The sequence below is a fragment of the Astatotilapia calliptera genome, chromosome 7 (assembly GCF_900246225.1).
Source record: "Astatotilapia calliptera chromosome 7, fAstCal1.2, whole genome shotgun sequence".
In the NCBI taxonomy this organism is placed as follows: Eukaryota; Metazoa; Chordata; class Actinopteri; order Cichliformes; family Cichlidae; genus Astatotilapia; species Astatotilapia calliptera.
Genome location: NC_039308.1, coordinates 10267936 through 10293535, shown reverse-complemented (window position 1 = coordinate 10293535; position 25600 = coordinate 10267936). Strand labels below are relative to the sequence as shown.

Genomic DNA, 25600 nt, shown 5'->3' with positions numbered 1-25600 from the left:
AACCCAAGAAAGAGGAGGGAGACGAGGAACCATCATGGAAGGACAGGCCCCTGCACGGTATGTACCACCGGCAGATAGAGGAGGTGGCTGATATCCAGAAATCCTACCAGTGGCTGGATAAAGCTGGACTGAAAGACAGCACAGAGGCACTAATCATGGCAGCACAAGAACAAGCTCTGAGTACAAGATCCATAGAGGCTGGGGTCTATCACATCAGGCAAGACCCCAGGTGCAGGCTGTGTAAAGATGCCCCAGAGACAATCCAGCACATAACAGCAGGGTGCAAGATACTAGCAGGCAAGGCATACATGGAACGCCATAACCAAGTGGCCGGCATAGTGTACAGGAACATCTGTGCCGAGTATAACCTGGAAGTCCCGAGGTCAAAATGGGAGATGCCCCCAAGGGTGGTGGAGAATGACCGAGCTAAGATCCTGTGGGACTTCCAGATACAGATGGACAAAATGGTGGTGGCTAACCAACCACTTGGTTAGCCAAGCCACTTGGTGGTGGTATGGACATAGCCATACCACCACTATGTCCGTTGGTCCGGCTAACCAACGGACATAGTGGTGGTAGACAAACAGAAGAAGATGGCCATAGTGATCGATGTAGCGGTTCCGAATGACAGCAATATCAGGAAGAAGGAACACGAGAAGCTGGAGAAATACCAAGGGCTCAGAGAAGAGCTCGAGAGGATGTGGAGGGTGAAGGTAACGGTGGTCCCCGTGGTAATCGGAGCACTAGGTGCGGTGACTCCCAAGCTAGGCGAGTGGCTCCAGCAGATCCCGGGAATACCATCGGAGATCTCTGTCCAGAAGAGCGCAGTCCTGGGAACAGCTAAGATACTGCGCAGGACCCTCAAGCTCCCAGGCCTCTGGTAGAGGACCCGAGCTTGAAGGATAGGTTGAAGGTGCTGGGTGTTTTTTTATATATATATATATATATATATATATATATATATATATATATATATATACACACACACACACACACACATATACATATATCACTGACTTGCAGCTTGTTGTGTTTGAGGATATATGACTGACTTTAATTATTAAACATTCGCACATAAATAAGTGACGTCATATTCAGTACTTTTAACAGTTCACTCTTCGGCCGCTCCATCTTATTAGGGAAATTCCATATACATAAATGTAAATTTCAAACCTCAACCCCATCATTTAATTTGTTTTTGATTGAAATTGAATATTACTTAAACTCTCTTACATTAAATTTCAATAAAAAAGGTTTATCATTGATTGAAATTCATTCAGAAATGTTTAAGGAATGAGCTGTCACAAGTTTCAAGTACAAAGTTGTTATGAAGTCTGTCACATTCCCCCCCTTTTTTTCTTTTCTATCCTTTATTTATTTATCCTTATTTCATTGTACTGTATATTGTTACTCTTATTTGCCTTGTATGTCTACTGTACAAACTGAACTGGAATGACTGACTGTTCGCTTTATAAGTTCAATAAAGTTTGAAAAAAAAAACAAAACCTCTTCGGCTGCTCCCTTCTGCCGTATTTTGCGGCAAAATTATCCACACCCACCGTCGCGCTAAGAATTGTGGGATATATGGGACCACGAAGCGTGCACCGGACCACGCTTGATATTTGGGGAAATCGACGGCGCATTTGGAGTATGCATTTGAAGTACACTTCGAATTGGGACAGCCGTCGTTGCGTGGCGGTGACATAACCGCACTTGAAATTCAAATTCAAATTCAAATTTTATTTGTCACGTACACAGTCATACACAGTACGATATGTAGTGAAATGCTTGGACAACTGCTCGTGACCTAAAGAAAAGAAAAGGAAAAGGCTATGAATAAGATAGGAAATAAATATGAAAAATTAAAAAGGGTAAATTTAACTAGGGAGGAATAAAATATAAATTAAGGTTAAAAATGAAGTAACTGTACAACACAAATTAGAATGAAGGGTAAATTTAACTGGGAAAGATTAAGAAAATATATAAATTAAAGTTGAAAATAAAATAACTGTACAACAAAATACACAATATAGAACTATATAAGAATGTATGAAGAAATATAAATAAATATATACACAATAACAGCAGCTGTACAAGTATTAACTGGAAATGAAGAATATAATGTCCAGTGTTGTGCAATCCACATTATGAAATGCGTACTTCAAGTGTGCAGACCCTGAATTGGGACAGAGCCCAGGCCTCGAGGGCCGGTGTCCTGCAGATTTTAGATGTGTCCTTGATCCAACACAGCTTATTTAAAAGGCTAAATGACCTCCTCAACATGTCTTGAAGTTCTCCAGAGGCCTGGTAATGAACTAATCATTTTATTCAGGTCTGTTTACCCAGGGTGATGGAGATGTATGAAGATCGGTGGGGTCAGAAGTAGGGTGCCAAGAGAGCATGTACTTTTACAACCTTTTCCCACATTCTTTGTAGCTGTTAATGTTTTTTAATTCCCTATTGGGGTTGCAATGGTATGAGAATTTCTAGGTGCAATAACTAACGGCATTGTGGACTTCAATTGTTACACCTTTATTTTTGCAAAGCTAAATCCACTAAAATGTCTACAAGCACACTCAACATGCAAAGGACTGAAACTGGGTCACAGCTTCTTTGAAGGTCTTTTTGCCAGTGTCCTAATTTTTGTATGTATTGGAGTTGAATCTTAAAAACACTGTCACACATTTTTAAAATAACTATTCAACCAAATAAACAATCACTTGTGGCCATATTTGCTATTGTGGAACAACAGGTATCTCCTAGGAATAAAAAATAGCCAAAAATTACATTTGCCACTTTGAACTGGATTCTCTCAATGACTGAGGGAAGTAATGCATCATCTTAAACTCAAGAAACTAAGTAGATAAATCGAGACAACCTAAAACTCAATGGACTATATTAAAACTAACATTTACATCCATTTCCACTACTTAAACAGTGGCACCCATATATAAACTTAGCATTCTTAATGGTATTGATGAATGTTATCGCTTCTGTCCTAGTCTTAGGAACTCATTGCAGTCTACAGAATAACTGTTTTGTGCATTTGCCTGTCTGTTTTTGTGGTGTCATTTGCTTTATGTGTTTAGAAAATTATACAAAAAAAAAAACCCTGAAGAAATGAACATCATCCTTTCACCTCATTTCAGTTTCTAAATAAATATTATTTACAATAACTCTTTAAGGAATAAACCAAAAGACAGTTTTGTTTTAGTAAATTATTTATTAGAACTGAAAATTGAAACAAATTTTTAAAGCAAATATGTGTAAAAAGACTTCCGTCTTTTTACAGTCTCCCACTGGAGCAAACAAAATACGGGGAAAATAAATTAACAAACCCTACTTCTTTTGAAGCAATACAAACAGGAAAGGTGCACTAGCTTGACCTATTCTCCAAGAAACCAAGATGACTATGAGCAAATTAAATTCTCTATCCTAATACGAAATATTATCATACGGCTGTTAAACATCATACCATGGTTTAAGGGCAAATTTGCGAACTGCTGCTAACCTAGTCCCTATGTAGTCAAAGGAGCTTGCAAAGAAAGCTTGCAAAGATGACCTGGATGACTGAGAACCTTCACAGACATAGTCCCTATGTAGGATATTTTATTGGTTATCTGTTGTACATGTAATCATTGTGAAGACACTGGTGGACTGAGAACCGATTTGCACCACGGCTGGTATTATTTCACAGCAAGACAATCCAAAAGCCTATATAAGCCCCCCAAAATACACAGCAGGCCCACCCTGAGCGATGAAAAGTTTATGGAGTTTGTGCTAACATTTGTAAAATCTAGTCTGTGATTTTCTCTTACTAACACAACATGCGCTTCCCTGACCGCAGGGCTCAGTGCACTTTTTGAAGGGGACAGAGCAAAATGGTTTGGAAAAAGCTCTAGTAGATACGCTCCTATAAAGTGGCATGCAGCACAATCAAAGCCGTAGATACATTCATTCTTGCATAGTTAGAGTAAAAGTAATAACCATTAGGATGAGTTAAGAATTCTCAGTCCTTCTCATAACTGATGGACATCAAGTTCACCAAGGTATCTGCTCTCCTGTAAAGTTCAGAAATGAGCCATGGTCCTTTTCAGTTAGCCCTCCAATCACAGACAACATGAAAGAAATACTATCCTCGGGACTCAGTGGAGCCTGGAAAGAGATGGAGAGAACAGAAAAGCAAATGAAACACACGCTTCTGTCATGATCCCAGGTCTGTTCTCAGGGTATTTGTGTGTTTTTGAGTGTTATTCAAATTCATTCTTGTTTATTATAAGGCTAGGTCTCTCTTTGGGTCTCTTTTATAACATCTACATTTTCAGGTTTCACGTCTTTTACTTAGCATTTTCAGTCTTTAGTTCACAGTTTGAGTTTCTATTTGTATTAGAGTTTATTTGATTCCTCAGTGTCTCCCTCCATCTTATTGTCCTGAGTTAAGTTCACTCAGATTTACTTTATAAGTTTCTATTTTACTTCACTAATCACACTCTTTGTGTATTGTTTGTAGTTTAACCTCCTCATTTACCTTGACTGTGCTCAGCTGTGTTTCGCTTCTCTTACGTTTCTGCTCTCCTCATTACTTCATGTTTATTTTTAGCCCCAGTTTGCCTGTGTTCTTTGTTGCATCATAATGTGTTTTAACCATCCATCCATCCATCTTCTTCCGCTTATCCGGGGCTGGGTCGCGGGGGCAGCAGCCCAAGCAGAAAAGCCCACCTCCTCCAGCTTGTCTGGGGGAACACCATGGCATTCCCAGGCCAGCCGAGAGATATAATCTCTCCAGCGTGTCCTGGATCTGCCCCGGGATATGCTGGCAACTGTTGCTTTTATTTTTGTGCGTTTTGTATTTTGTATTTTACACTCTTTTGGGGTTTTTTTTGTTAAACCAATAGGCTTTTGTTATTTTGGATCTGGACTTGGTATAGTTACAAGCAGCAGCTTATATTTGAGTCCTTTTAACTACTATAGTCCAATCCATGACATGTTTTCACACACACACACACACACACACACACACACACACACACACACACACACACACACACACACACACACACACACACACACACACCATTTACGGTATATATCACAGTGGTATAGCCCGTTCATAAGTCCAATGCATTCTCTCTTCCTTCCTCATCAATTATGCGTATCTTAAAGTCATTCAGAGCAGGCCCTTACCTCTGACCCCCCCATGTCAGTGCGTACCCAGCCAGGGTGTATAGCCATACAGAGAATCCCATCTGGCTCTAGGTCTACAGCCATGCAGCGACTAACCATGTTTAGTGCACTCTAAAATGACAAGCACAAACAGATTACCATGAAACACAAAGAAAATGAATTTCACCTTGACCCCTCTTTTCATACTCACATCACAGTACAGTTAACCCAAGTTAAGTGATGTCCCTTAGCAGTCCGTTACTTTTTATTATGCAGTATTCTCTAATAACTCTTCTTTCCTTTAACCTGGAAGTTGCTGGGAGCTCCTGCTAGCTGCTAATAGCCAATAATTACTGTTCTGAATGTTTTGTGCAACTCCACGTGGTCCACACACCTATAACAGCAATATTAATGCGAAATACTCACAGCTTAAATAAACTGTAATTATTCTTTAAATCACAGTAACAATACCTTGGATGTCCTGTAGGGGTACCATTTGAAGTTGTTGGCCCTCTCACCCCAAGTGAGCTCCACAGAGCCCAGCAGTGAGGTCATGTTAATAACCGCTGCCCTCTGGATTCCCATTGTAGCTGAGCCTCCTGCCCCTCCTCTGGATGCAGCTTTTTTTAGAAGAGGCAGATAAGCCTGGCAGAAAAAAGAAGACACACACATTATAGCTGGAAGCAGCAATAAAGTCACAGTTTATGAATGGTTTAAAATTATTTAAAAAAACATGCTGATTATTATACTTTTAACATTTTAAATATGAACTTGTCAGACTGACACATTTCACACTGTATGTCTTTAGAGATGACGCTAGTGCTGCCCTCTGGTGGCAGCATTTCCATGGAGTGGGCAAAAAGCCACAATTCTCCACACACACTTTTTCAATTCTCTCAAACTTTACTGATGCTACTGAAATATTCTGCTTTTATTTAATTATTATTTTTTACTTTAAAAAAAATCAAAACAAAAAAAGAAAAAAGCAAAAATCAACAAGTTGAAGCAGAGATCAACGATGGGTCTCCAAAAAAAACTAATAATACAGTCAGACAGCTTCAAACTGCTTGATTCTCCACAAAGCAACTGTTTAAAAACAAGCATTTTTAGGACAAATGAGAGATACACCCTTTTAGGGTTTTTATAGGTTAAAACAAGTTTTTCCTCAAATTACTGATTAATCATTCAGTCATTAAAACTCTCTGGAAGAAACAAAAAACAAACAAAGACCTAAGATGACATTTTCAGTTTTGTTACAATCTGAAGTGTAATTATCTCCCAAAACCTGCAGAGAGGGCCGAGAAGCAGTTGTCTGCTCTAAAGTGTGTGATGTAGTGTTGATTTAAAACCACATTTACAACTTTGCAGACGGTGATTATAGAAGACGTCCGGGCAGCAATTTGGCCTTGCACAGTTGCAGAAAGGGCTCTTTAACAGAAGCAAACTGTGTGTCAGGAACAATCTGCCATGCTTCTGATCAGTGCCTGAGTTTTACCAGCACAGGAGGCTTACTCTGTAGTCCACCCTAAAATCAGCGGCCGACAAAATAATTGACTTTTAATTAATATTTATGGCATTCAGTCTGCCCCAGACAACAGGGTTTTGTTACTTCTGTCCATCAAGGTCGTGTCTTTATGTTGGCTTCCAGCACTGAGGAAATGAAACACTCATGGGTCCTGCTTGCGGCGACTGAGGAAAACAGAACGCTGCACTCTTTTCTTTTGGTTATTTCACTGTCTGATGATGCAAGATGTTCCAAATAAAACTTTTTTAGAGCTACTAAGTAGCTGATTCAAAGCACAGAAGGTGGCAAGAGGCACACAATATATAAATAAAATTTACCTTAGTGATCATTAGAGGAGCCACAGTGTTGGTGTGGAAGTTTTCTATCATCATCTCGGCGGTAACAGAATGAAAGTCGGCCACCACTTTGATGCCCGCATTGTTGATCAGGCAGTTCAGACCTTCTTCTTGCACCAGCTTGCTCACCTCTTCTACAGACTTCTCTATGCTCTCCTGGTTCACTACGTCTAGTAAAGAGACATAAACGAATCAAAGCTGAAAAAAAAAATCATGCAACACTCGCAGCAACAAGAAATTGGGGGCTAAAGAACCATAAAAGGACAAGGTGATCATGAAATGTGGCTCAGATCTTAAATACAATGAATTGCATTAAGCCATGTGTTTGGCTGATAAGCTATTTACAATAACAAGCAGTTCAATGGGTGTATCTAAAAAAGTGGCCGATGGCCTGTCATAAAGACTGTGACTTTGTGTTTTAATTTTTCCTAAATTTTTTCTGTCTAAACACAGAAAACAATGTTCTTCTCAGTCTTACCCAAAGTGATTATGTGGATGTTGGGATGCTTCTCCGCCAGTTCTTGAAGTTCCTGTAGGTCAAAAGCACAGGTGGATAGTGGTGAGGGAGGATGTCTTGATCCTGTTTCTTTCTTTTTTTTTTTTTTTGCCTGTCCCGTTTGGCTCTTTTGCCATCAGAATTGTTGTCTAAAGGCGAAGAAAGATGCCCAACGGGTTTACTTTACCAAATTGACCATCCCAGCCTTGCCGTAATGGTCCATTTGATTCACCTTTTTATTGTTTATTTTATTTTCATTTGCTGAATACGGGACAGACTTGACTGGGGGAAAGAAGGGGAGAAAGAAAGAGGGAAAGAAAAACAGCTGAGAAGAGGGACGGGGGAGAAGGGCAAAAACCAAAAACCAACAGAATAAGCAGAAAAAAAAATGCATATATCGATCACCTGGATCACCTGCTGAGAAAGAAAAAAGAAAACAAGCAGAAGAAAACGAGAGTAATAGAATAAACAACATCACAATGATATATGGGAATATGACAGTAAATACTAAATATTAAACATTATTGTGCAGCACGTAAGATCAACAGAACACAGTGTGCTTTGAGGTAGGAGCCAAAAAGGGTGTAGTTTGTGTGTGTGATCACCCGTGTGTACACCTGTGAGCATGGACGCGCTTGTTTTTTTTTTTTTTAAAAGGTTCCTTCATGTAATGATCTGCTAGAGGGTGTGGGGGGGCCACAGCCCCGTCCACCAGGGCATGAAGCAGGTATGGAGGAGATCAAAACTCCATTCATCCAGAGGCCCCCAGAACACAAGAGACCAAGGAAGACCAACAGAGGGGCAGCCGCGCCACTGTCCCGGAAAGAGCTGAGGAGAGTCCCAGATGAGGGGTCACTCAGCAGCCGTGGAGCAGAAGCCAGGGGGGTTGCAGTGACGCGCCCGTGAGCTCCGCCGGCAGCCAGCTGCGCCTGAGTGACCGAACCCCAGGCCGAGGGGCCGGGGGCACCCCACCCCTGAAGTGGCCCGAGCGAGCCCCAGGCTCCAGGCCCCGATAAGCGGCCGCCAAGGAGTGAGCCGGAGTATACCTGGACGCCCATCCCCGGACACAAAGAACCACCAACGCACCGATGTCTGAGGGAGTCCGCCACCGGCAGGGGAAGTGGTGGTGGGGGGAGATAGGCCTCCAAACCTTGGAGGGCCTGAGATGTCCCCAGAGAGGTGGCGTCTGACACCCAACCTGACATATAGACACAGAAATACAGGCACACACAGATACAAACATCCATTCCCACCCTTATGCTCTCATATGCACTTACTCCACACTCAACCAACGTGGAGACAGACATGAAGAGACACTGTACACACGATCACACTCCCCAAGCGTACTCTACAAACCGGGTCTAGGTACCCTTGCCCCTGGAGGGGGGGAACTGCACCCAGACCCAGGTGGTGTTACCCTTTTCCCTGCGGTGGGGAGAAGCAGACCGCCCCGACTCCGCAGCAGCAGGGAGGCCCCACACTCCAGACGGCCAACTCCTCCTCCTAGCCCCCCACTCCAGCAGGCCGCAGAGAACGGGGGTGAGAGAAGACTCCAAACCTCCCTCCACCCGCTCATTGTAGTGTTGATGCATGTGTGGATCCTGTTTATTTCTAAATAAATAAAATGGTAAATGGCCTGTATTTGTATAGCGCTTTACTAGTCCCTAAGGACCCCAAAGCGCTTCACACAACCAGTCATCCACCCATTCACACACACATTCACACACTGGTTAACATTTCTATGTTAACTGAGGGGCGTACTACAAACCAAGCTCACGATAGCCAGGGTCTGTTTGTGTTAGCTGCCTCAAGAAAACCTTACCGGCTGTGCATATTTTCTGATGCAAAAGACCAATTTCCAATTATTAGCGGCACTTACAGCAATGTGACAAATACACAGGTTGTTTATGCAAATTGCATTTCTTCCTCAGAAAATCCATAATCACACTCAGAGCATATTGTCAAGAAAAGTGAAAATGTATCAATTTCAAACCACCACCTTTGTGACATTTAAAATTCAGACTCAACATGACTTGCTAAATTATAAATCCTGCTTCATTGTACAGCCCTCTGGTGACCATCAGTGTTTGCTCAAAGGAGGAGAATAACTGGCCAGTGTACTTTTTTCCTTACTTGAATGTCAACATGTTTGCCTTGTCAGTGGAGTGTTGTTTGAACATGTCACCTAAAAGAAATTTTGCTGTATTTTTAATGCTGCATAAAGACACAAAGGCTGCTGATAGGATAAGGATACAAAAGCATAATGACAAGTAACACAATGCGAGATCCCAACCAGACTAGCTCTCTCTCACGCACAGATTCCACTATAACATACAGGCCACTGTAATTTCCGATTATGTTACCCATGTATACTGAGATTGTTTTATATTAACAAACTCCAAAAATTTAGCTAAAAATAAAATAGAATTTAATTCACGTGGTAAGGACCCTACAATAAAATAAACAAAACCCCAACAACCAGAAGATGCCTTTTGGGCGTGCACTTAGCAACAGTGGGAAGGAAAAGCAGACTTTTAACAGGAAGACAGGGAGCCATCAGCCATGACCATTTTGGGGTCAAAATTACCATGACATTCACGCCCATGATAGGTGTATGGAAACTTCTAGGATGATCTTTTACTCAAACACTTTAAACATGGATCAGCGCTGGCGGAAACAAATCTTTATTTAGCCTTTATCCTACACATGACAATGTTTGAAATAATCTTAAATTTAACACATCTTTATTAAGAACATATTTTAATCTAAATTGTGGGTTTTTAAAGAAAAGATCAATATAGTGTACATCACTTTTTTCTTATAGTTTTACTAAAATATGACATCTTGTTCAATAAATACCTAACCTCTTCTTTTACTTTACGAATAAGTTGTAAAACTTATACGAAATGTTCATTTTTAGCGGGTTTTTTTTAACCAATTCATACTTTTTGGAAGATATTTTTCTATTTCTATTTTTTTTTTTTAACGAAGGGGGGGAATTATTCCGTTTCAACGTGTTATATTCACGCGTCTGCACAGATGAGTCAAATACGCATGCGCCGACGGATTACTTAAATGCGACCAAAGCGACATTCACTGAAATACGAAGAATCGCTGTTTGACTATTCTCGGGAGTTAACATACACACTTGTATTATCCAAATAGCTGTCTTTGGAGTGGTCCATCAGCTTTATTCCATTATTGCTACGCCATCAATGCGCACACCGAGTTTCGTGTTGGTGTTTACCTGTGCGTTACCAGGGTTTCTGCACGTGGCTATTATCTTTCCAGGTGAAAACTGTCCACTTGCCAGACTGTCCACTAACTGCAGCCCGAGGCCCCGGCTGGCTCCAGTAATCAGCACAGAGCCGCATTTTTTAAAATTCATAGCAGCACTCATGGCGGACTGTATATGTCCCTGTGCGCGAGCTCTTAGATAATCTGCAGGCGTCACGCGACTCCTCCAGCAGGGGGAAGGCTTGCTCTACTGGGGCTTGCGCTTCTTCTTCTTCGTCTAGTTTCATTAAATTGCCATCCTTGTAAGTTTCATTACTGCCTCCTTCTGGTTTTAGTTCTTCATTGCAGCCCACTGTTGTCACATAATTGCTGCTGTTACTTCAGTTGCTCTAAAAACTTAAATATGCAAAAAGTCACGCATGGCTCCACTCTCTTCTCTGCCCACAGTTTTTGGACACTGGATATTTCTCTAAACCTGTAAGTTACTGTAATTATTTGTAAACTTTTAATGACTGACTATTTTCTACTCTACCCCAGTTCTTCAACATCACCTCAAATCAGCAGTTAGACAGCTGAAAGTTGGACACAGTTTGGTGTTCTGCCAGGACAATGATCTCAAACACAAATCAAAACCGGTTCATTCTCCGGTTCAGATCATTAACAAGCTCTCCCGTGTAGTTTTGGGGTGATTCGCCAACTTTCTCATGATCATTTTCATCCATGAGCCAAGATCCTTTTGTAGGAGCTCCAGATCAAGGGCGACAGACAGCTTTGTGCAGGTCTACGATTTTGTTCCTGGTGTCCTCTGATGACAGCTCTTTGGTCTTGCCCATGGTGTAGGAGAGGGTGGAAAAGAAGAAATTGATTCTGTAGACAGGTGTGCTTTATACACATAACAAATTGAGATCAGGAATATCTGTAATTGATTAACTGACTGCAATCACTAATCTGTGGGAGCTAGAATTCTGTTTGGGTTGTAGGGGATCAAATACTTATTTCACGTATTGACATGCAAATCAATTTATAGCTTTGAGATTTGGGGTTGATGTTTTGTCTCTCTCCATTAAAATGAGATGATTTATTTCTTTGTAAGTGAGAAAACTTCCAAATTCAGCAGGGGCAACAAATAATTATTTCCCTCACTGTATGTAAATCTCTGGCAACTAAAAATGTGATGTCTTCCCTGAATTAATTCCTGGCTGTTGTAATGGTTGACAGTGCTAACAGTGACTCATTCCACAGAGTATTTCATTTTCTTCTGCTTTTCTACCCTATAATGGTAGCAGGAATGTATATAGCTTAACAGCACAAACACTCAAATAAGCTGATATTCTCCTACAAATGCCTGCCTGCTTCAAGTCCTCTACCATGATCCCTGTCCCCAAGAAACCAAGGATCACTGAACTAAATGACTACAGACCCGTGGCTCTGACATCTGTGGTCATGAAGTCATTTGAGTGCCTGGTTCTCTCCTACCTCAAGACCCTCACGGCCCCCCTCTTGGACCCCCTGCAGTTTGCATACAGAGCCAACAGGTCTGTAGATGACGCCATCAACATGGCTCTACACTTCATCCTGCAGCATCTGGACTCCCCAGGAACCTACGGCAGGATCCTGTTTGTGGACTTCAGCTCTGCCTTCAACACCATCCTTCCAGACCATCTCCAAGGCAAGCTTTCCCAGGTGAATGTGCCTGATCCCATCTGCCGGTGGATCACTGACTTCCTGACGGACAGGAAGCAGCATGTGAGGCTGGGAAAGAATGTCTCGGACTCCCGGACCATCAGCACCGGCTCCCCTCAGGGCTGTGTTCTTTCTCCTCTGCTCTTCTCCCTGTACACCAACTGCTGCACCTCCACCCACCAGTCTGTCAAGCTAATCAAGTTTGCATAAAACACCACCGTTATAGGACTCATCTCGGACGGGGATGAGTCTGCCTACAGGAGGGAGGTTGAACATCTGGTGTCCTGGTGCAGCCACAACAACCTGGTGCTGAATGCCCAGAAGACAGTGGAGATTATTGTGGACTTCAGGAAGCACACAGCTCCACTCCCCCCCATCATCCTGACTGACACCCCCATCACCTCTGTGGACTCATTCCACTTCCTGGGTACCACCATCTCCCAGGACCTGAAGTGGGAGCCCACCATCACCTCCGTCATTAAGAAAGCCCAGCAGAGGATGTACTTCCTGAGGCAGCTGAAGAAATTCAACCTGCCAACACGGACAATGATGCAATTTTACACTGCAATCATCGAGTCCATCCTCACCTCCTCCATCACCGTGTGGTGCGCTGGAGCCACTATCAGGGACAAACAGAGACTGCAGCGTGTTGTGCGCTCTGCTGAGAAGGTGATTGGCTGCAGACTCCCATCTCTGCAGGACCTGTACACCTCCAGGACACTGGGGTGTGCAGCTCGGATCACAGCTGACCCTTCTCACCCTGGACACAGTCTGTTTGACCTGCTCCCCTCAGGCAGGAGGCTCCGGTCCATTCGCACCAGAACCTCTCGCCATAAGAACAGTTTCTTCCCCTCTGCTGTTGGACACATGAACAATAAACGTACGACTGTTCCCACCACTAACACATGACCCTACGCTGTGTCACTGCATCATTCCATGTTTGGCACTGATCACCACCTGCAGTCATGTATATAACTATCTACTTAGCACTTTTAATTCTTATTTTTATGTCTATTTAAGCGTTATATGACAGTATGTTTGCACTAAGTACCGCAGCAATTTCCTAATGTTGTAAACCTGCTCAACATTTGGCAATAAAACCCTTTCTGATTCTGATTCTGAAATGCCAGTGTGGCCACTGTGTACAATACCTGAGACTTTGACCAAGAATAACCTCACAAACAGAGTCTGGTAGTAGTTGGAAAAATAAAATAGAGGCGTCAACACTGCAGACAATGAAATTAATAAATAGGGGGGCCCCTTTAACTTTCATTGCTATGAAGCTCTGGATTGAACAGTTCCACAATTCACTGTGCAGAAAGCCCCAAACAGCTGTGTTTGCAGCAGAGTCATCTTTACTTAAGCAGCAAAGTGCATTTCTCAATGAAAGCTAATAATCCATAAGTTCAGGGATCATAGAGGAAAAACAAACAGAGTTCTGGGTTTTATTTAATAATTTTTAAGTTAAAAAAAGAGCAAGAATATTAAACTATGGAAATCGAGGTGCAGGAGTGGGGAGGAAATAAGAGTTTGTCCCAAGTCTCTGCTTTATTTTGATTGTTATAATAGACAGAAGTGCAGGTAAAAGCATAAAATAATTAATGCTGGTTAAATGTTTTAGGAAAATGTATTGCAATCAGTCACTACCTTTTTGATCCACACATATCTAAAATCTTTGTATCTTCCCTGCGATCCTTTGCCTTCAGTTTTGCTCTGTGTAAGGGGAGTAGACTCACCCATTTATGGCACACAGGTTCTGTGTAATCAGTTCAAAGAACTTTGTCGCAGAAATCTGCTGGTTTCTTTTTCTGGCTTGTCATATTTTGGTGAAACTGGTCATATTCTTTCCTGGTAAACTCACCTATAATATATTAGTTTCATGACAGGAGTTTTACTATTACCAGTTTTTTTTTTTTTTTTTTTTTTATCTTATAAGAATCATATTCTCATTTACATTTGGTTTGTTCACCTCTTTTCTTCTCATATTGATAAGACTGCTACACCTAAATGAAAACTTTTGGACATCATTTTTGTACTTGAACCACACACACCGGCAAAAAAACACCCAATAACCAAACATAACAAGTGCCAAATTACTTCTGCTAGGCAGAAGGGCTGTATTTCACTTATGTGCAGTGATAGAAACCCAAGAAAAGGCAAAGAAAGTCCAGAGACTCTGGTTATGAGATAAAGTTAGCAATACTCATATGTAAAGTAGCAATGACATGCTTACATTTGTTAATTGCCCCTTGGGGATAAATAAAGTCTTTCTGATTCTGATTACATTGTAGACCAGGGCCCATGAGAGAATAGCAGAAATATCCAAACTTGCGTACACCATACAAACACATTGTCCCTGCTATGTAACTTGCCTGCTAGGTGGTCTAATGACACATATTCCAGTGAGTAATTCCGTCTGCTGCCATTGAGTTTTAGATGGGGCCATATCCGTGAACCTAAAGGACACACTTCCTTACACAGAACATTAAAAGCCTGTAGAGCTGCTTTCCAAACTTCCCTCTGATTTTGTCATTCGCCATTCCAAGTAGAATACACACTGGATTACATTCAGTGTCAGTAGAAAAGATCTTATCTGGTTCATACTTTATAACCCATTACTATATTTCGAACTGAAAGTGCTGAAGCACATTCAAAAATAAGAAAAATGTGCAACATTTTGCAAACACTTACATGTCTGCCTAGTTTATACTAAATTATTTACAACAACACTGAAGCTAAAATGAAGGTAAATTAGTTTTCTCTCAGAACTACCAATAGTTTTTCATTAGTTTGATGTGAAGCTGGGAGGGGAGGGAGGGAGAGCCTTCAGTTTTCAGGCCCCTCTTCTACAGGGAGTGCAGAATTATTAGGCAAATGAGTATTTTGTCCACATCATCCTCTTCATGCATGTTGTCTTACTCCAAGCTGTATAGGCTCGAAAGCCTACTACCAATTAAGCATATTAGGTGATGTGCATCTCTGTAATGAGAAGGGGTGTGGTCTAATGACATCAACACCCTATATCAGGTGTGCATAATTATTAGGCAACTTCCTTTCCTTTGGCAAAATGGGTCAAAAGAAGGACTTGACAGGCTCAGAAAAGTCAAAAATAGTGAGATATCTTGCAGAGGGATGCAGCAGTCTCAACATTGCAAAGCTTCTGAAGCGTGATCATCGAACAATCAAGCGTTTCATTCAAAATAGTCAACAGGGTCGCAAGAAGCGTGTGGAAAAACCAAGGCGCAAAATAACTGCCCATGAACTGAGAAAAGTCGAGCGTGCAGCTGCCAAGATGCCACTTGCCACCAGTTTGGCCATATTTCAAAGCTGCAACATCACTGGAGTGCCCAAAAGCACAAGGTGTGCAATACTCAGAGACATGGCCAAGGTAAGAAAGGCTGAAAGACGACCACCACTGAACAAGACACACAAGCTGAAACGTCAAGACTGGGCCAAGAAATATCTCAAGACTGGTTTTTCTAAGGTTTTATGGACTGATGAAATGAGAGTGAGTCTTGATGGGCCAGATGGATGGGCCCGTGGCTGGATTGGTAAAGGGCAGAGAGCTCCAGTCCGACTCAAACGCCAGCAAGGTGGAGGTGGAGTACTGGTTTGGGCTGGTATCATCAAAGATGAGCTTGTGGAGCCTTTTCGGGTTGAGGATGGAGTCAAGCTCAACTCCCAGTCCTACTGCCAGTTTCTGGAAGACACATTCTTCAAGCAGTGGTACAGGAAGAAGTCTGCATCCTTCAAGAAAAACATGATTTTCATGCAGGACAATGCTCCATCACACACGTCCAAGTACTCCACAGCGTGGCTGGCAAGAAAGGGTATAAAAGAAGAAAAACTAATGACATGGCCACCTTGTTCACCTGATCTGAACCCCATTGAGAACCTGTGGTCCATCATCAAATGTGAGATTTACAAGGAGGGAAAACAGTACACCTCTCTGAACAGTGTCTGGGAGGCTGTGGTTGCTGCTGCACGCAATGTTGATGGTGAACAGATCAAAACACTGACAGAATCCATGGATGGCAGGCTTTTGAGTGTCCTTGCAAAGAAAGGTGGCTATATTGGTCGCTGATTTGTTTTTGTTTTGTTTTTGAATGTCAGAAATGTATATTTGTGAATGTGGAGATGTTATATTGGTTTCACTGGTAAAAATAAATAATTGAAATGGGTATATATTTGTTTTTTGTTAAGTTGCCTAATAATTATGCACAGTAATAGTCACCTGCACACACAGATATCCCCCTAAAATAGCTAAAACTAAAAACAAACTAAAAACTACTTCCACAAACATTCAGCTTTGATATTAATGAGTTTTTTGGGTTCATTGAGAACATGGTTGTTGTTCAATAATAAAATTATTCCTCAAAAATACAACTTGCCTAATAATTCTGGACTCCCTGTATGGAACCAGCTTCCAGTTTGGATTTGGGAGACAGACACTATCTCTACTTTTAAGATTAGGCGAAAACTTTCTTTTTTGCTAAAGTATATTGTTAGAGATGGATCAGATGACCCTGAATCCTCCCTTAGTTATGCTGCAATAGGTGTAGGCTGCTGGGGGACTCCCATCATGCATTGAGTTTTTCCTTTTCACTCACCGTTCTCACTCACTATGTGTTAATAGACTTCTCTGCATTCAATCATACTTGTCATTGATCTCTCTCTCTTCCATCGCATGCCTCCTGTTTTCCTTCTCTCACTCCAACCGGTCGGAGCAGATGGCTCCGCCCCTCCCTGTGCCTGGTTCTTTCTTCCTGTTAAAAGGGAGTTTTTCCTTCCCACTGTCGCCAAAGTGCTTGCTCATAGGGGGTCATATGATTGTTGGTTTTTTCTCTGTATGTATTATTGTAGGGTCTACCTTACAAAATAAAGCACCTTGAGGCGACCGTTGTTGTGATTTGGCGCTATATGAATAAAATTGAATTGAATTACCTACAGTACAATAACTAGTGCCTTTATAAAAGAAATAGTGACAAAGCAAAAAAAGACACTGCCTAGCATATGCATTAATTTGCTCTGATGAACATGCATTCACACTTGAATGCTTATTAAAGCCAGTAGCTGTTAATGTGTTTCCTTCTACTTTCTCAAATTTACTGGAATCTACACAAGGTGAAAGGAGTACCATCTAAGAAGCTAATATTAATCACATTTAAGGGAATTTGATTCTACTGATGCAGTCAAAATATATGATTAGATAGTCTGGCCTTCATGAATACTAAATTTATAAAGGGGACTTACTCTTTGCATTCATTTCGTTTTCAAATATTGAAGCTAAGATGGAGGCGCAGCGATAAGGGTGACAGCACAGCTGATGGAGCTTATGCAGTCACAGCACACAGATGGTTTCTCTGGCAGCTTCCTAAGTCCAGATTTTCTTAAAGCTTCTGGTGCTTGGGAGCGGCAGATACTCTGGGTCTGCTCCAGGGTCAGTTAATTTGGAATTTGGCTGCTATGCCTCCATTTACAGACACATTACTTTGGCACCAAGCGCACAGTGCAAGTGATGAGGTAGTGGTACAATGTGTGGTGCAGAGATTTGCTCGTGGAACTGGAGAGTGTTAAGTGGCTTGCCTAAGCACACACAATAGTGCTAAAGACAAGACAACAGCAAGTTAATGGCTTATATTGCAGTTGGTCTGCCTGGTAATCAGGGACAAAGCAGAGGGACATGCAGAACATGGTGTTTCCATTTTTCTGGTTCTACTGCAACTTTACACATTTACAGACTCTAAGAAAAAACCTCTGGTAATGAATGACACAGTCCATGTCCACCAGAGTTGTATTACTTAAAACAGCTGCCTCTGAGCTATGCTGACTATATGAATGACCAGACAGTACTCTAATTATAGTTAGTGGACTTCAAATATTGAAAAATAAAAAATTTAGGACCACCCTCAAAACCCTCATCAGAAATGCATCAGAGTGTTTTAATTTCATTAAAAAAAAAGATGGCAAAGTGACACAAAGGCACTGGATGTGAATGTGATAACCTGGCCGTGTGGCTTTAGGGCCAATAGCTCAGTGCAAGGCTCTCTTTAAAGTTTTAGACTTTAATATGTTCAAGAATCTGAGCATGAAAAGAAAAACCTTAATGTAGTCAAACTTTTCAACTCAATCTACAGTTTAATTCACCGTGAAATTTCTGACAAAAACGCAGGTCAGGTATTTTGAATCATCCGATACAGGTGGCATTTATAACTCTTTTGAAAGCTCCGTGACATGCAGTGCTCAGGCTGTTTACTAAAGGCTCTTATATCTAAGAAGTATAGAAGCATAGGTTTGCAAAGTTGCATCTGACAACAGGACAAACAACGGGACGTCTGGAACAATGTCTTTGGACATTCAAGACCAAAATGGAGTGCAGCATGTGATGCAAAAAATCAGAAACAGCACCAAAGTATTCTAGAGGTGAATGTGAGATCATCTGTCCAACAGCTAAAGCTTGTCCAAAATTAGGTAATGCCTCAGGAAAGCAACACTGTAGAAAAGGGTGAACTCAAATGTCTGTACAATGACGTGAGAGATTGATAACATTATACAGAGAGCAATTACTTCAAGTTCTTGCTGCTAAATGTGGTTCTACTAACTACCAAATCATAAAGTCTACTTTCACATGACTGTATCGAATGAAATGTCAGCATGTAAAAAGGGGCTGAACAGCATTAATTTCCACGTTAACAACAGACACAGTGGGCTAAAGAGCTGCATATATTACAAATAAGGATTTGGTAGAAACAAAAAAACTAAAGCTAAAGTTGAAAATAAACAAAGCTAAAAAATATAAAATAAACGAACCTCTGAAACAGTCAAAAGGAATGATAACACATGTATTTTCTATTCACAGATTATTTATAGTTTTGATTGATTGAGTTTTGCTTTTGATTTAAAAAACCTATAACATCTTTATCTGTGACCTCTAGCATGGTTAGTTGGATTTAAATCTTTTAAGCCAAAATCTTACTTATTTACAGTTATAGGAGAAGCTCCACATTTATCATACAGATGTGTGTCAGGTGTTGGGAACATTACTTTCAGGAGAGACATTCATGAGCTATTTTTACCAAATAAATCTCTGTTTGAGCCTCAGAATTAAGTTGCTGCATCCTATTAAGTAAATTGGATCATCAGTATAACTAATTGGTGTAAATCAATAAAATCCTTTAACATGAGGCACTACACTGTAGTTGGCACATACTGATTTGTTAACCCTGCATAGACAAGAAATCTGTTCAGGGTGCACCCGGCTGTTTTACAGCTACAATATCATGTTAACAATGTAAAAAACCACAATAATGATAAATAAAATTGAAAATAAACAAAAGAAAACAATAAGACCTCTGGCTTTTGTTAATAATTTATTTGAAAACACTCATCTATATAAAGACTAACATGTCAGCTCAGCACAAAACTGGGTTTAATGAACTGAGAAATGAATGTGAAAGGACAATTCTCCCAGTGACATGTAGCTGCATGTCATTTCACCAGCCTGCTTTTGATAATAATTTGAATCCTACAGACCAAAACCTGCACATTTTTCCCCCAATGAGAAATTGCCTATTTAATCATAAAGAGCAGTAACCACTTATCATAATTATAACTTTATTGTAACATCATTATAACATTTTGTAGCAGTTTTCCCCCCAGTTGGTGAGTCAGCCAGTAAAGAGCTGACGCATGGCTCAGGAGTGTATCTCCCATCAGTAACTTATGTCTGTTTTTGAATGTGTGCATGTGTGATTGATGTGTTTATGTGCACACAATAGATGACTCCAATCATGCTAGTGCCTGGGTGTAACACAAGAGTCTAGGTTGGAACATCCATTCTCAATCACTTATTTAATTCACATGAGCTATATTTAAAGACATCATAAATAAAATAACAGGGTTTCTTTCATCAATGAATAAATCATGACTTTTATCCTCCTATATTTTCCTATTTCTTACTCTTCTGTAAAACATAGTTGGCTGCCTTGGTCTTCATTACAATGGTTTATCACAGTCGGCTAGACGTATGAAAGAGTGTGTTTACATGCACTGCAGTATCCTTTTGTTATTCAGTCTGCTCAGCTGTTCACTTATTGAGTTTGTTCAGTAGCTGGAAAAAATGGCATTCTCCCTTGCATTCAAAGGACTAAACATGACACAAGATTCAGCAGTGTTTAGTATCCTGAGGGAAATGCACTTGGCTAGAACAAGGCAGAAAATAGTTCAGGTTACCGAACAACATGTTATGATTCTGAAACAAAAGAAATCCCGGCATTTTAGGAAATCATGTTATATATCATGTTCCCAAATGAGAATATTAACAAATGGACTGATGAATTTATAATTTGGAATTATCCATTTGATTTAAAAATGTATGGCTCAATAAAGTCTCCCATCTAAGATGGAGTATCATGTTTTATCTCACACTGACAGCACCAGTGTGCTCTCTGACTGAAATTAAACATATGGGTTAAGGCAAAGCACTGAAGTTGCTTTCCATAGATTGGCTCTTTCACACAACTTTAATATTACTTTTGTTACTAGATATCAATGTTAAACTAAAACTATTTGCCTATTATCTCATTTCTCAGTTTTTTGCATATTTGTTAAACTTAAATCTTTAATATCATTAGAATTTTTTTATATTAGTCAATTGTACAACAAATAAATACAAAATGCATTTTTTAAATCGTGATTTTATTCATTATTGGGAATAAAGCTATCCAAGCCTACCTGGTCTTACATGAAATTAAGTAATTCCGCCTCCTGGTTAAATCATGAATTAACTGTGATTCATTTTTTGGAAAGTGAAGGTCAATTTCACGAGCTACACCCAGGCCTAGGTGAAGTAAGCTAAAGATATCAAAAAACAAATGATCATTCTACAATCTAAAGAAACAGCTGAGAAACAATGGCATTTATATCTATCAGTCTAGAGAGGGTTACAAGGCAATTTCTAAGACTTTGGGACTTCTGTGAACCACAGTGAGAGCCAGTATACACTAATGGAGAAAATGACAGTGTCTTCTAAAATTACTCCAGAAGCACATCAGTGACTCATCCAGGAGATTACAAAAGAACCCAGAACAACATCTGAAGAACTCCCAGCCTCACTTGTCTCATTTAAGGTCAGTGTTCATGATTCAACAGTTAGAAAGACACAGGGTAAAAATGACATCCACGGGGACTCCTGACCAAAAGAACACAAATGCTCGTCTCACATTTGCCCAAAAATATCTTGATGATCCAAAAGAGTTTGGGGGAAAATATTCTGTGGACCGAGGAGAGAAAATGTTTGCTTTTTGGAAGGTTTATGCCATGTTATATCTGGCATAAACCTGAAACAGCATTTCATAAAAAGCACATCATACCAACAGTCAGACATTATATTATACTAATCATTTTAACATTATATTAATCTGAAACACACCAGCAGGTCTACCTCTGAAAAGTTTTTATTACTGTTACGGTATTTGTACACAGAAATCATTTAATTTCTCCCAAAACTGTCAACATTATCTCATGGTCCTTGGGAGAAAAGTTGTTATGTAAATCTCATCAAGGCACACAAACCCCATCTTACGATGAAGATGGGATTTAAAGCTGTGACAAAAAAACAAAAAAACCCCAAAAAACCTATGTAAAAGGAGTAAACAAAATAAAAGGTCATGCCACAGTGGCAATCTGTTATATGCTCTTTATGGTGATGTCATGTAGCTATTCTTGTAAATCTACTATTTAAGCTCAGCTTTAACTAGCACCTGGGTTGCCTCTCTGGGAATTACAAATGACTGATGATGCACTGATATGATTAAAAACAAGTGGAAAAGTAAGAAGACGTCATGGTAGAAACTATAATGCAACACACTGTAAAGTAAAACCTTTATAAAACAATGAGCTGAACGGCCAGAAATCATATTCTCATCACAAAAATATATATTTACATTTACCTTTTGTTGTCAGATAAGAAGGTTGTGTCATTTTAATTTGCAATTTCGTTTTCATCTCTTTTTTAGCTGAAGAGTAAAGTTCATTCTGCGTGTGCCTGAGAACAGTCTGATTTTAGATGTAAAATCTACTCCCAGATGGTGGCAGAAGGAAGTACTTAGAGACTGTACCCAGGGATTGTAGATACATCCTGCCTTCTGCGTTGTCTTCAGCTCAGTCTCTTCCTGCAGGTTTAAACTAAATTCCAGTGTTTAGGCAAAAGGTACCAAAAAACGCAAAGATGATGTCTTTGTTTTGGATTATTTACACAATCCTGGCAAGGGACTTATGTTGTTCAACCTTTCATCTTCCTGAAGTTGTGATTTTAATTAGATAGGGCTTCCAAGTTAAAGACTAGTGCAAAGGAATTTAAGGAGAGAAATGTGCTGCTTTCAGCTTTTGTGAGGACTGCAGGGATACACCTGTGTGCAGTGGCGGTCTTAGCCTGTTTGGCGCCCTGGGCGAAAACTTCCTCTGCCATTATCCAATAACAAATCTGCTTACCTGTTTCTTTTGCTCGTTTCTCCTCCTTCTCTTTTCTCGTTTTTCTAAACTGAGGAGCTGATGGCTTTGAACTTTTCTAGTCCATCTTGGTTTTAATTTTGCACTCCAGTATGAACACCCATCCCCCAACCCAAGGATCACCACAACATAACCTAATAGACCTACACCTTAGTTCACAGATTCACTTTGTCTAAGGTGTATTTCTGGGATTTCACACAACCCAGGATTCAAATCATGAATCCATAATGGGCTTGGATTTACAACATTATGAATGAAATGTGCTCTATTTGGAAGCAGCTCTCCCCCCCTTTCAACGGCTTGTGTGTGAGACTTTAAATCAACAAACTGTAAATTATAATTTTTAAATTGTTATTGATCCGTTTACCCCTCGTCCTAAAGCGTATATTTATTTTCTTACTCTTCTTAGAGAACCGGCTCTTTCGGATCTTTCGGCTTGGCTCACTAAAAAGAGCCGGCTCTTTCGACTCCGAACCGGATCTTCAGGTTGTTTTGTTGCTTTAATTGATTTATTATTAACAATAATATAAAATATGCACAAAAGGAATTACTAATGTTAAAAAAAGTGGTTTTATTTATATATGTTTATATATAAATATATGTGGTGGCCCCCAGAGACAAAACACGTACAAACTCCAAAACGCATTTCTAGCGTTAACTGAACTTCCAAAACAGAGCTACTAGATCACTTAAATTACACAATTGAAAGCATGTGTGTATTGTTTGTGTATTTATACACAAGCACTCATATATATTCAAATAATTAAAAATTGCTTGTATAGCCTCTAGGTAACAAAAGCTCTTCTGTTGTCTTTTGTACGTGTTTTGGAGTTTTTATGTGTTTTGAAGTTTGTACGTGCTTTTATGTATTCACTCCACATAAAATGTAATAAATAAATCATATAATACAAAAAACAGTGGTTTTAGTCACAGTTCAACTTTTAACTATTTAAATTTTCAGCTTTTTCCTTTTAAACAAATTTAAAATGAAACAACACAAAACACTGCAAACCACAACACAATTAAATATAAATTAAAATATGAAAACAAAAAGAAGATGCATATTCTCTGTCATATAGGCCTGCATGAATAAACTTTCTGAATCCTTTATCATCCACAATAGTTGTGGATGATTACTATACCTTTCTAAAGTGACGTTGTTCTCCCTGGCTCTCTCTCTCTCTCTTTCCCTCCCGCTCTGTTCCTGTGCTACTGAGAGTGTAACTACCGCCCCTCCCCCCTCTTCCCAGCGCAAAGCACAAGGCTTGCATGCTGAGTGAAGTGGGAAAAAAGTGCGAGAGAGGGTGAGAGAAGGTAAAAAAAAAAAAACACAGCTCACGATAAGGAGTCGGCTCGTGTCGTTCACGTCAAAGACCCGGCTCTAAGAGCCATTTCGTTCGTGACCGACACATCACTAGCATATAGAATTTCGAAAAAACAAAACATCGGTGCAAATTATAAGTCTGTATCATAATGTCTGGTGTTTTCGTGTTTGTTGGTTTGTTTTTATTTTGCTTTATTTTGCGAGTTGGTTATTAGATGCTGCTCCTGCCAGCCGAGAATACCCCTCCGCCCCGCCCTCTCCTCACTGTGCCACAAGCAGCGGGCGCACCTTGCAAACGGAGGGCGCCCTTACTCCCAGCAAATGGGCGATAGACAGTGCCTATGCCATCCCCAGTATGCGCTGGCATAATGTCGGGGCAGCATGAGTACGAGCAATTTTTTTATTTTGCCGATGGCCGTGATTTACACACACAAGGGGAAACCGAACTAAACATCAATACTATCTACGCACAAAATAACCTAGCTAAACCTAAAATACCCCCCTAACTGACAAGCACATGGTTGGTTCTGAGTCTTCAGGCCTTGGCCACACCTTTTGCCCAGACAGGAAACAGCCAACTCCCCAAACCAGGAAACTTGAAAAAAAGAGAAACCTAATTAATATAACAGAATACATCTTAGAAACCAAACAGTGCTCTTATGTGTGTGTTTTGTAATATCACTGTAGTTAATGAATTATGTTACTGAAATACATGTTTAGCTGCAAAACAAAACTAAGGTGAGTGTGTATGGCGTTATTTTTGTGCCACTATTCTGAGCGCACGTAAAAAAAATTTGAGTGCACGTAAAAAAAATTTGCAGGTGCAAGTGTTGCATTTTGAGGAGAAATTTATTTTGAGCGAAGAAAAGCTAAATTTGAGTAAACAAAATTCATTGCTGCGTGCAAAAAATGTATTTCAGTGTTTTCCATTATCCATACACACATTTCTGCCCGTGCACACTCTTTCTGTAAACCTTTATAGTTGTGCCACAAAACCAGCCAATCACAGACTTGGATGCAAAAAAATCTGATTGGCTGTTTTGGTCTCCAATTAGCTCGAAATGATGAAATGCAATATCCCAGAATCCATTTCGTCCAAAACTCAAACGAGGCAGTGGTGGAGGAACACAGAGTGGCAGAGTTTGAAATATTACTCTTTCTGGGTCACGAAATAAACTTTTAAGATATTTTCATGCGAGAACGGTGCTGTGTAAACTTCAAATATCTGCTCGATTAACAAGGCATGCATATTTGCTTATGCTTTGGGTCCCCTCGAACCAAATAATCATTGTATGAATCTTTCAGCTTACCTGGAAATTGTTGCTCAT

General features: G+C 40.3%; 1 protein-coding gene across 1 annotated transcript; it reads right to left on the bottom strand.

The window, feature by feature from the left end:
* Window positions 1-3203: 3203 nt before the first annotated feature.
* LOC113025343 (C-factor) lies at window positions 3204-10997 on the bottom strand. The gene is made up of 6 exons (XM_026172970.1): window positions 10767-10997; window positions 7502-7553; window positions 7006-7193; window positions 5635-5808; window positions 5185-5295; window positions 3204-4155 (listed from the first exon to the last, which is right to left on the bottom strand). Exons 1-6 carry the CDS (start codon window positions 10917-10919, stop codon window positions 4042-4044), a joined length of 792 nt encoding a protein of 263 aa, XP_026028755.1. The 5' UTR covers window positions 10920-10997; the 3' UTR covers window positions 3204-4041.
* Between the last annotated feature and the right edge of the window lie 14603 nt (window positions 10998-25600).